This window comes from Neofelis nebulosa, chromosome 7 (assembly GCF_028018385.1).
Source record: "Neofelis nebulosa isolate mNeoNeb1 chromosome 7, mNeoNeb1.pri, whole genome shotgun sequence".
Lineage (NCBI taxonomy): Eukaryota > Metazoa > Chordata > Mammalia > Carnivora > Felidae > Neofelis > Neofelis nebulosa.
Window position 1 is genome coordinate 11,468,479 of NC_080788.1, and position 12,865 is coordinate 11,481,343.

At 47.7% G+C, this 12,865-nt stretch overlaps 1 protein-coding gene across 4 annotated transcripts in view; it reads left to right on the forward strand.

Annotated features, from left to right (window-relative positions):
* Positions 1-12,865, forward strand: part of SLCO3A1 (solute carrier organic anion transporter family member 3A1) — a 313,852-nt gene that overhangs the window by 262,790 nt on the left and 38,197 nt on the right. For all 4 annotated transcript variants that reach the window (XM_058736684.1, XM_058736683.1, XM_058736685.1 and 1 more), the window contains 2 exons: positions 1,058-1,256; positions 3,502-3,640. In XM_058736684.1, coding sequence (XP_058592667.1) covers positions 1,058-1,256; positions 3,502-3,640 — 338 coding nt within the window. The remainder of the gene's footprint in view (positions 1-1,057; positions 1,257-3,501; positions 3,641-12,865) is intronic.

Here is a 12,865-nt window from a genome sequence, read left to right on the forward strand (position 1 = left end):
TAGATATTCCAAGAGCATCAGGTAACACAGAGATCTTTGTTTCATTTAAATGTGACTTGAGCTATTTTCTTGCAGAGCTCAGCCTTCCTGATTATGTTTTTCTTACCCTAATATTAAAATTAATTTGCATTCTTTTAGCACATACCAGCTGGTTGGTGTAGTCGATTGACCTAGAGGTCTGTTGATTGGCAAGAAGGAGGCAGCCTGCCCTGGGAAATTGGCCATGTACTATCTACATGGTGAATAAATGACACACGGCTAATTTAAAGCTGAGTTTTAGATGAAGCAAATCAGAACAAAGCAAAGACCAAACAGGAGATTGGAACTCTAGGACCCTTCGGCCCTTCTAAAATTCCATGAGCCTCTGAGAATCAGAAATAACAGGTTTATGGTCCTGTTGCCTTGCAGATAGCTCCGTTTATAAGAGAGGGGGGAAATTTTATGCCAATTACTCACCAAGAATTAACAAAACGATTTGATTGATGCTACTTCCGGAGAGGTCTGGGAGCTGGTTAAAAGGCCACCTGCATGGGCCGGTGAGTCCTAGGACCTTTGTTTACACACTGCCAGGCCTTTCCGTGAAGCCCTCCTTGACTAATGAGAAAAAGAGAGAAAACCCCCAAATGATCTTGAGTCCCCTTTTCCCACGTCATCTCAAAATGCACAGAGAGCACATTAGTGCTCCGTGATCGTTACATCCCTGAAACATGTGTTCCAAGTCTGTCTGTCTGTCTTTGTCTCTTGGCTGTTCCCATGCCAGCCGTGTCTCTCCCATGAGGGTACCTCACTTAGCATAATAGGTGTAGGTATTTGGACCCCTAATAACAGAGTGTGTACATGTGTGTCTCCCCCAGTTTTCTGTGAGCTCCCTGAGGCCAGAAATAAGGCCCTTTGTGGAGACCTGGGGGTGGAGGCCAGCATGGAGAAAGGGGTGCAGTCGTGGTATCCCTGGGAATTCAGGTTGGACAGGGTTCAGCCCCCAGCCTGGCACTCATCTGTTGTATTGACTGGTCCCGGTTTCCCTGCTAACAGTTTCTGCTTCTCTGTTTTTCTCCAGGGATGACTGCAATCCCATGTGCCTGTCTGGGGATCTTCTTGGGTGGTCTCCTGGTAAAGAAGCTCAGTCTTTCCGCCCTCGGGGCCATTCGGATGGCCATGCTCGTCAACCTGGTGTCCACAGCTTGCTATGTTTCCTTCCTCTTCCTGGGCTGTGACACGGGCCCTGTGGCTGGGGTTACTGTTCCCTATGGAAACACGTAAGTCCCACAAATGTCTGTTTCCGCCCCTGCCTGCCCAGGGGATGCCATGGTAGGGTAACAGCCAGCTTTGTCTCTGGTGACCATGAATGGAGGGTTCGATGATGCCTCTGTATCTTCCTCCTAGTGCTGGAGAATCAACGTGGACCTCATGGGTAGAGGGTGCAAGGCCATCCCACTCAACAGCTGTCTCCCAGGACGGCCGGGAACACATGGGGGGAAATCGTCCTACATTCACTCCCCACAGTACTCCTATTACCATTTTTAGCATTTGACCTTAGGAATAATTAAAGATAACACAGAGAAATTTTATTTTAAAATTCATCTTAGGGGCTCCTGGGTGGCTCAGTCAGCTAAGCATCCAAGTCTTCATTTCGGCTCACGTCATGATCTCACTGTTCGTGGGTTCGAGTACCTTGTCAGGCTTTGTGTTATCAGCGCAGGGCCTGCTTGAGATTTCTCTCTCTCCCTCTTTCTCTACCTCTTCCCCACTTGCTCTCTAGATAGATAGATAGATAGATAGATAGATAGATAGATAGATAAATAAAAACTTTAAAAATTTCAGCCTAAAAGGAAAGACAGAATAGATTACAACCATTCCTGAAATTATCAGGAGCTATCATTAGGCTCCCATAGTAATTATAGGGTCTCATCCACAGTAGGTATTGATAAGTATGGGAGGGCAAAGGAGGTGGGGAATAAAAGAGGGAGAAGTGAAGGAAGTTAGTTCTTATGGGACACTTTTTTTTCTAGTTATTATCCCAAGGCTTTGACCTAGAGTCCAACTAGAATTGCCCCAGAGGGAATTAGGAAGAGTCCAGCATCCACAGCTGTCCCCCTTTCTGTGTGAGACTTGGAAGCTGCTTGGGGATCAGCCTGGAGCATCAAGGGTGCAGCAGAATTGGCCTGCAGGATACCAGTTCCTCCTCCTACCAGTCTCCTCCTCCTCCAAGCAGGCCATCAGGCTTTCTCCTATAGTCCTGTATCTAGAAGGTATAGGCACCTGCAGGGTCAAGCAGGCTAAATGTGGGAACACAGGTGAAGGCAGCTGTCTGTATATTCATGCATAGTCCACGCATTTGTGTGCCCCTCCGTCCCCTTTACCACCACCGTGGCCACTTCTGCCCCCACCCCAGCCCCGGTTCCTCCCCCTCCCAAATGTGGCGCCTTCTGGTTTGTGCATACCATGAATAACAGCTTTTGGAGAGAAAGACTGCCAACCTTAAACTGTGCCAGCTCTCAAGTAGTAAACTTGTAGCGGTTCAAAGCATAGGGTCTTATGATAATGAAGTTCTTCTTCATTAAAAAAAGAAAAAAAAAAAAGGCTCAGGGACTACGGTCCAACTGCTAACTCTCCCCAGATTGGTAGAGCTCCAGAACCCCCTCCCCCTTTCCCATGTACAAGGTGGGTATGTTTGGGCAGGCGACTCAGCCTGGCTGCCTCAGTTTCTCTCTTAACCCCATGGGGTTACACAGAGAATAAGTGAAATATAATCCGTGCAGTACCGTGAATAGTACCTGCCACATAAATTGTCAGATATCACCGTCATCGTCATTACTATGAAGCGTTCTTGAACCCTGGGAGGCTCAGCTGAAAATAACGGGGCTGGAAGGAGAGCCTGCCTCTCTTTCGGAGCTCACAACGCCCACTCCGCCCTTTTCCTCTTTGCAGTTTGCAGGCTCTGGGTAATTGTGCCTTTAATGGTACAAAAGGAAATTTAAAATAACTCGTGTTCTTTTTCTCAGGAAGTTGAATCACACAGACGATAGTTATGGAAGCCAGTCTAGTTGAGGTGGTGTTAAGCATCGTGAGGCGTACTGCCTGCTGGGGAGGGACAAAACAGAGACCAGGACTGCCCTGAGGAAGGGAGAAGTCTGTGTTCAGCTCTGCCAGGAGGAGTTGCTGGGTCAGGGAAGGAGGAACGGGCGGAGCTGCAGCAATCATGAGCAGCATCCTGGAGGAGGTGGCCCGGAGCTGAGCCCAGAGGGCACGTTGGTGCAAATGATAAGAAGAGGCTTCTTCCGCCTCCGGGCAGAGGAAGCGCGCAGCCTGGCACCGTTGCTTCTGCGCGTGCGCGGCGTCTCAGCAGAGGCGCCAGGCCGGTCCTTGTGGGACGGGGAGGGGGGGGGGAGATCCGAGGAGGAGAAGGCAGGGGTGCCAGGTGACTCATCACAGCAGAGGGCGGAGCGATCCAATCGAAATTGACCTTCCTTTGATGGATTCCATCTTTCGGTTCTTTTCCAGCTCAGCGCCTGGCGTGGCCCTGGACCCCTACTCACCCTGCAATAAAAATTGTGAATGCCAAACCGATTCCTTCACTCCCGTGTGTGGGGCAGATGGCATCACCTACCTGTCTGCCTGCTTCGCTGGCTGCAACAGCACGGTACTGGTGATTTTCTGACCGGAGGGGATGGGGCAGGGGACGCGGGCAGACAGAGTAGTTTAAAACCCACGGTCAGGGTCAGCAGTGGGCCACCACATGTGTTCTATACTTTGTGTTCCTGCCCTGTGACTGTTTCCCAGACTCTACCGCAGTCCAGTGGAGGATCCTTAGCAGAGTGGGTAGACTGCCGGGTCTTTCAGGCCTTCCTGCTAAATCAAGTAGGTTTCCAGAAAGTGTCACGGAGCAACCAAAAGTTAAAAAAAAACATTCAAAGGGAGCTGTACATATGGAGCCAGAGAAAAAGATTATGGTTCAAGACACTCACAAAGGGTGTCAGTGGAATAGCCTGACTCTACTGGTAATGAGCTCCCCATCAACAGAAGTATGTAAAGGAAGGCTAGAATACCATTTATCAGAGAAGTCTTCTTCTAAACCTGAGACTATCTGACACTAATTCAACCTCTTCCTTTTCCGTTTGCTTTGCCTTATTATTCTCAACTAGATACCTCCCACTTTTACCCATCCCCCGCCCCACACTAAACTGTTTTTTGTTTTCCCCCCTTGTCAGTATGAATTTTCCAATTGGCTATCAGCCTGCCGTTTTCCATGTTCTCTGCTTGAAAACCTGATGCTAAGGGACTGACTGGTCACCAAGTCATGCTTATGCACCTGCCTGTCTTCTGCATCCACATCACCACTGCCCTGGTGCCAGCCCTCCTGGTCTCTCCCTTGGACCAGTGTGGCAGTTGCCCAACTGTCCCCACAGCTCAGGGTGGCCCCCTTCTGGCCCATCTTCTACACTGCAGCCGAAATGATGTCTGCAACACTGCAGAGGACCCTGTCTAATGCTACCCTGTCACCTATGAGATAAGACCTAGGCACTGAACTGGCTTTGTATGTGCTTTCAGCACAAGTCTGTTCTCAGCCATTCTCTCTAGCTTTATTTCCTTTTAGTTTGTGGTATTCAGCTTCCCCCACACAACGTGTATGCCTTTTCACACTTCTCTCCCCATTTGGACAACTCCTACTCAGCTGTCGGTACCCTACTCGAATTTCCCCTTCTCTGTGAAACCATCCCTTCTCTTCTTTAGCTTTGATGTTCTTGCCTCTGTGGTCTGATCTGTCTCTCCTGAAGGCTTCTCTCTCATTTCACTGCAGTGATCTGCTAAGCGTATTTGTCGTCTGCTGTGATCTGTGAGTTTCCCGAGTGAGGGCTGTCATCCAGGAGTGCTCTGTAAATGTTCAGGAATGCATAGATGAAGAGAAAGATAAGAAAAAGGCTAGGTGGCTGCTTTAGAGGAATTTAGAGTTGGAATTATTTGTTTCTTGTCCTGCTCACATTCTGTATCTTTTAGAGGCAGCAATTTCTCTGAAGGAAGAGAAATCGATCACTTATTTTCATCTCCAAAGATTTCATTTTTCTTTGCTTTTAACATTTAGATTCCTGGCAAGTTATTAACATTTTTCTATTGAGAAAATAAATCCCGATGGTGGGGGGATGGTGGTGGTGGTGGTGGTGGAGAGAAACTGATTTTTTTTTTTTTTAATTAGATGATAAAGCAATTTCTTTATGTGACTGGAAGCGAATTTTAGAATGGGATGGGGCCTTGTGAATGGTTAAAATAAAAGTACAAGCTATTCTTTTTCATGACAACAATTTTATTAACATTTTAATAGCCAAAAAGTTATATAAATCAGTTTTGGTTCTTGTCCTGCTTTAGGGATTAAATTGACTCAGTATAGGCTGGTATCCTGAGACCAAACAGGTCTCTATTCCAGAGCATTCTCTGACAGCCAAAAAAAAAAATTGTCTTAAAAATTGCATATCCCTTGATCTTGTATGTACGAGTCTTACTGAATAAGAGCCTCGCTGGCCAGTGAGTCTTTGCAGCTGCTGAAACAGGAATGTGTGGAATGCAGTTATTGGATAGTGAGCTCCTCTGATTCCCTCTGGATATACTGCTCCTTCTCCAGACACCTGCCCTTTCCTCACATTGCTGGAGGCCTCCTAAGGCCTCCTATCATCTGCTAGGGTGCAGGCAAATCAGAGAGGTTCTCCTCCCGCGATTACAAGTGAGAGATTGAGGTAGCCCCGGGCCCCAGGACCAGGTGGGAGTCACATTTCTCCTCCATGGAGGCAGATCTCAGGATGTCCTGGCTGTCAACAGGTCGATGAGGTCACGCCTATCCCGGAAAGGGGCCCTTGTGACGACCTAGCCTTAAAAACAACCCTAACTGTAGAGGTCGCAAAGCAGCAAACTTTTTCAAGAGCCTGCGTGGGCCAGGCAACAGGCCTTCCACGTGTCACTCATGGTCCGTGACGGCTTGGCCTGGAGCCAAAGAAATCTCAGGCCACCATCCAAAAATGAGCAGAAAGCAATTTCAATCTTCTAAATCTCTGCTGCAGTATTTTGGGGAAATGCCAAATGGTGGATTATATTCCTGGTACATTCGCTCCCTCCTTCGTTCCCAATTCTTGCCTCCAAGCTCTCAAAAAAGCTCTTCCACAAGCTGAAGCCTTCCTCATCCGTCTTCCCAATTTCCCTTTTTCCTTATTATTCCTTCACCGTCTGCTGGAGTCCTCTAGCTTTCCAGGTGTGAGCGCAGCCATTCTTACCCCTGCACCCCCGGCCCTGTGCGCGTTTTCCCGTCGATCCTCCCGGCAACCTGGGGAGGGAGGTGTTATTTTCACTCCTGATGACAAACTAGTCACTTGCCCCGGCTCGCGCAGAGCATGGTGGTGTTGGCGCTGGAATGTGGATTGGTCTGACCCCAAACCCGGTGTCTTCCTCTGACTCTGCGACTGACCTCTTGAGGATGCTTACCTTCTTCTTCCTTGAAAGGACTTCACTCATGCGCTCCATAGTCAGGACATTGCCTTCACAGGCTGGCCCTGCTGCCTCTGCAGCCTCAACCTCCCCACTCCTCCCACCTGTTGAAGAACAACTTATTATGTTGAACTTCATGGGCTTCCTCTGACACACCCAGCTCTCCCTTACCTCCAGGTCTTGTCACGTGCTGCTCCTTTTATACCTCCGGGCCTTTGCACACGCTGCTCCTTTTATACCTCCGGGCCTTTGCACACGCTGCTCCTTTTATACCTCCGGGCCTTTGCACACGCTGCTCCTTTTATACCTCCGGGCCTTTGCACACGCTGCTCCTTTTATATCTCCGAGCCTTTGCACATGCTGCTCCTTTTCTCAAGGAGAGTCTTCCCTTAAGCCCTTCAGATGCACAGTAGTTCTTTTTCTGCAGCTGAGAAGCCTCCTCCCCACTTATTACTTCTTCCAGGGCTGCATTAGAACCTCGTCCTGCAGAGTTCTCCAGCACCTGCTCTGTCCTGCAAGGTCAGACCCTCCCTCCCCAGTCCCCAAGAACAGCTTGTTGACTCCACATCTCCTTCACTGGGCTCCAGCGTCCAGCGATGGGGTTGGGGTTTTTTTGTGGACCCTTGCATTTCCAGTGCCAGCCATGGCTCTGGATAAAGGCCCCAGGCTTCCTGAACACCTGGCTGGAGGCCCCGTGCTGTCCCCAGGAAGCCGTGGGTGAGAATACTACTTCCTTGAATAGCATTTGGCAGGCCAGTAGGTTGGCCAATGCAGATTTTAACACTGAAGCTCCAGTCCTTGTTCATGTCTCACCCACTTATAACTTCCATCAGAACCTGTGAAAATTTCCCATAACTCTATTAAATGTGAATACGTCACCAGTCACATAATTCTGATTATAGGGAAATCTGGTTGGCATTAGTGGTTTGCTGATGTTAGACTTTCCTTGCCGCCCTGGCTTGGGTTTTGTATTTTATTTTCTTATTGCCTATCTCCTTGAGTGACAGCAATGAAAGTTTCCAGGATCGCATTGACTGCACAATTTCTAATCCGTCTCCTTGCATACGACTGGGAGGGGTGACAAAAAAGATTGCGAGTTAATTTTGTAAGCTTCCTTTGGCATGGATATATTGCCCAGATTGTTCCTGTACCTTTCACTCTCAGAAGTAATTATTCCAACAGAAAGTGTGTTGGTATGCTGCTGACTGACTGCTGGAAGTTGTATCCTTTTGATGTACTGAATAATCGACTAAAACAAACAAACAAAAGGGCTTGTATCAGCCACCAGTAGAACGTTGGAAGTCAATACAGGTCCAGCACAGCAGTTTGTAGGCGACTAATGAGAGACGACTAATCTATGCCCCCCCCCCCCCCCATTCAGGCGATGGATATGTGTCGAGCACCTATTTGAGAAGAGCCTGGAGCCAGTTCTGTGGAGGGGTGGAGGGGAGGGGAAGGGCGGGGGACCCATTACGGACGCACTCAGGCAGTTTGTTGTTGACCGTCGTGGATCTCAGCCCTGCCTGCCTATTAGGATTACTTGAGAGCTTTTAAACTATGAGGCCTGAGCCTCATCCTTAGAAAGTCTGATTTCCTTACTGTGGGATAGGACCCAGGTATCTGTATCTTTTGAAAGCACCCTCCCCCCGCCCCACACCAAATGTTTCTGGAATGTAACAGAGGTTGAGAACCACTGTGCCCCCTACAGAGCATCTCCAGCTTGGCATTGCTGACATTTGGGGCTGTGTCTGTCTTCAGCAGCATCTCTGAGTTCTACCCACCAGATGCCACTGGCAATGCCCGCCCATTTGTGAAACCGCCAATGTCTCCAGGTACTTCTACAGGTTGTGGTTGGGGGCAGGATCCCCCACAGTTGAGAACCACTACTCCAGGAGAAGGGATGGGTTCCTAAGTTTTTATCTTTCGAGAAACAGTGTCCGAGCTGACGCTGAACATCCAGCCTTCGACGTCCTTTCCCTTCTCACCTTTGTGTGGTCAGGCACTCAGGAAACTGAACTGGAGACTGGAGGTGCTGTGTCTGCGAAGTACAGAAGAAACGAACCGATTGCTTATACACCCTCTCTGCCCTACGGATGTGCTTACTGTGTCCTGAAGCAAGGTTTAAATGGCCTGCGCATTTCCTACATACATCTGGGTTCCTGGCCTCTCTGTAAAAGTTGGACGAGAGCTGACTTGGCCCTGGCACCCTCGCAGGGCAGCGACGGGCTGGAGCTGAGAAATGGTCAAACCCACAAACAAGGCATTTGATCTCCTCTTAGCCGTAGTCCCCACCACTGGCTACCCCTTACACCTGTGCCAGTTTTCTTACCTGTTTCCTGTCTTGCCCTCAAAGGTGTGGAGTTTGCAAGCCCTCTCATAGAGCCTGGCCCCGTTTGTCAGAACTGATTTAAAAGTGTGTACTCATTCAGGCGATGGCTTGTCAGAAGATGTGACTGTTCTAAAATAAAGCCCAGCTAGGGCATTGCCACCTGAACCCCTACTATATCTCAGGGCCTGGACTAGGCACTAGAAATAGAGAACTGGGGGGCGCCTGGCAGGCTCAGTGGAAAGGCGTGTAACTTGATCTCGGGGTTGGGAGTTCGAGCCCCCACGTTGGGTATAGAAACTACTTAAATAGATAGGGGCACCTGGGTGGCTCAGTCGGTTAAGCATCCAACTTTGGCTCAGGTCATGATCTGTGGTTCATGGGTTCAAGTTCTACATCAGCCTCTGTGCTGACAGAGTCTGGAACCTGCTTCGGATTCTGTGTCTCCCTCTCTCTCAGCCCCACCCCTGTTCATCCCCTCCCTCCCTCCCTCCCTCCCTCCCTCCCTCTCCATGTCTGTCTGTCTGTCTCTCTCCCTCTCTCAAAAATATTTTAAAAAATTTTAGGGGCACTTGGGTGGCTCAGTTGGTTAAGCATCCAACTCGGCTCAGGTCATGATCTCATGGTTCGTGGGTTCAAGCCCCACGTTGGGTTCTGTGCTGACAGCTCGGAGCCTGGAGCCTGCTTCGGATTCTGTGTCTCCCTCTCTGCCCCTCCTCCTGCTGACACTCTGCCTCTCTAATATAATTAAACATTAAAAAAAAAAATAAAAAATTTTAAATAAACTAAAAAAAAAAGAAAAGAAATACAGAGCTAGAAAGGTAGGAGCTCATGTTTACTGTGAGATGAGATACAACGTACAGATAGAATTATGTACAAAGGAACACCCACGAGCAACAGCTAACCTATTAAGCGAGACGAGCATATTATAAAACAATATACCAGATTATGATCCCTTTTAGTAAAGAAAAGAAAAAAATCTAAACACTTGTATATCTTTACGTGGAAAGATCTATACAGAAGATGTACACCCAGCTGCTCACAGCACATTACCTCTGGCTAGAGACTGAAGCATTAATTTTCATGTTTCCTTCACATTTTCTGCAAACTACTAAATGATCCAAAATGAGCACGTATCCTTTTTTTCAATAAGGAAACAAAACTTTTTTTTTTTTTTTTTTTTTTTTTTTTTTTTATGAAAAGATAATAACCTGACAGTAAAGGATGGGTGGTTACGTGCCCATAAGAGGAAGACACAGACACATGGAGAGATCAGGAAACCCAGAGTGTAAACCCGCTCACGCAGGGATTGCTTCAGGGCAGGTGGAGCTGCGAGGGAGGGGTGCAGATGTTTTCCCCCCAGAGGAGGAATAGTGGCAGGGGAGGCTTCTCGTGTAGGAGGAGTGGGTATCAGGTGGTGGAGAGGCCCGGAAGGATATTCCAGCATGGACTGTGTGTGAGTGCGGGGCTGATGGGAAGGCCTAGACTCTGCGATATGGGGGCAGATCCCGTTTGCAGGAGAGAGAACAAGAGGGAGAGACACAGGGACGTGATGCTCACTCCTAGCAGCAGCCACATCCTTCCCCTTCTGTGTCCTGCCCACGCTTCCTTCCCGAGGTGGCTGGAGCAAAGCGTGGGCCTTGCTGCTCCCCGAAGACCAGCCCTTTCCTCCCCTTTCTGCAGGAGATAATTAAGGCTCTGCCCGGATGTGCTCTGGCTCCTGTGTTACCAGTGATGGGAGCGAAAGGTGGACGGAGGTCTTGCTTTCATCTGAGAATTTTTCTCCCTGGCCATTATCCTTCAGCCAGTGACCCTGAAAGGGAACAAGAGAGTCTATTTCTTCTTGCAGTTTTTCAATATCCCCTTTGCCTCTAGGCACGTGGGTTGTCCTGCACTTTGTGATGAGCGTTGAGGTCGTTACCTAAAAATGCCAGCTTGGGTTGGGCCAATGAGGTGAAGAGAGTCCAAGCTACCAAAGGATAGTAATAAACAACAGGAGGGTGTCTGAGGAACTTCGTCGTCGAATCATGAAAGGAACTGTTAAGTGTCTAGGACGCACAGGAGCGCGTTGTCACTGGAAGGAAAAGGTCCCAGTGTTTCGTGGTGGTATGGCAGCCCTCTGCCGGCCCCTTATCAGGATGTGATGACAAGGGATCAGAGGTCTCACAGACAGAAGCGGGACAGAGCACTGTGCGTCCTAGCATTCTCTGTGACAAACCCTCCTTTAAAGCACAGGACTGGAGCCCGAGTTGTAATAGAAATGGCCATTTCTGCCTCGTAACTGAATACATTACAGAAAGAAAACCGGAAAGAATATTCCAGAATTTGGGGGAGTAACTCTCTACCTTTCCACGTTTCACAGCAGGCTCTCAGTACAAATCACTTCATCACCCCCATACCTGTCCCCTCGCAAAAGTCATCTTTCAACCTAGAAATCAGTTTTATTTGTGCAATTAATTGATCCAAGAAGCAAACACAAACAACTTCATTTGCTGGTATTTTCGAAACATTGCAGATAAGTCTTTTTTTTTTCCTTATAATAGGAGCCATCAAAAATAGCATGCTTCTGAGAACAAACTGAGGGTTGATGGGGGGTGGGAGGGAGGGCAGGGTGGGTGATGGGTATTGAGGAGGGCACCTTTTGGGATGAGCACTGGGTGTTGTATGGAAACCAATTTGACAGTAAATTTCATATATTAAAAAATAAATAAATAAATAAAATTAAAAAAAAAAAGAACTGCAAATGAAATAAAAAAATCAACAGTTAAAAAAAAAAAATAGCATGCTTCTGATTTCCTTCGTCAATAGAAAATTAATCCGAGATTCTAAAGAGTAATTTTTCTATTTTCATGGTCTCCAGCTTTATTGCAATTATTTATCCCCATCATTATATGTGAATGGAAACATTTCTCAGTCTAAATTAATGACTGAATGTGGAGTAGGAGTACGATTTTCAGTGACTACTCTTCATTGATTTCTTCTTTATTTTCTAATGCTCTGGAGTTCTTCATTTTTTTTTGATAGATGATGTATTTGTATTGTTCAGAAGTCAAAAAATATAAAAAAAGAGGGAGTGGTATCTCTCCTTTGCACTCTGTCTCCTGTTCACCTATTTTCCAACCCACTGCTCTGCCAAATAGGTAATTACTATGATTAGTTTCTTGTGTTTCCTTCTGGATTTTAACGCATATCCAAGGTCTTTCTTATTCCATACCTGGTTGTTTGTGGGTTTTTTATGGTTAATAATTTATATTGGTGTTCTTTCCATATCCATACGGGAAGAACACTCTTGTATCTTTTTTTTTTTTTTTTTTCTTACGGCTACGTGGTCTTTCCTTGCCTGGATCCGTAGGAACCTGTTTAACCAGCCCCTGTGATGGGTGTTCAGATCACTGCATAACTTTGGGTCTTGCAAACAGTGTTGTGGCTCACATTGTACTTACGTCATGTTGTGCGCGGGCCCATCTGTCTGTAGGATAAGTTCTTATAGAATTTACAAGCGAGTCCCCTTCTGTCCTCTGGGTCACCGCTGGTTCCAAAGCTTTGCCTGGCCTCCTGTGCGAGCACAGTGGTCGTCTGGTTATCAACATGCTATGTCAGGATGCACTTATTTCCAAGAAAGCCAGGTCCTGCTCCCACCTCCCGCCCCAATACGTGGCGCCAGACAGAGAATGTAACTCCTTCCCCTAGGTTGGTGTGCCGGGAAGATGTTCCCTTGAAACAGAAGTGGAAAATTGGACGTTTTCCAGGTCAGGAATGATGCACCAATCTCCCAGAGCCTAGTGCACTTTGTCAACAGTGAAATATATTGGGGACTTCCAGGGACAGCACTTGATTCAGGCCATGACCGTCTACAGGTGGCTTCTGAGATCCATCTGCTTTTTGGACTGGCCAGATGGAACTGTTATATACAGACAGGGTGAGAATTAGGATCCTAGTCTCTGTCATCTCCTTAGTAAAGTGAATCGTTCTGTCACATCCAGGTTATCTCTGTATTTTCGAGCTTCCTGCTCCTCAGAACTTTTGCAAGTTTAGGGGTTCCCACGTGGATGCCCGGTTAATATCAGCGGA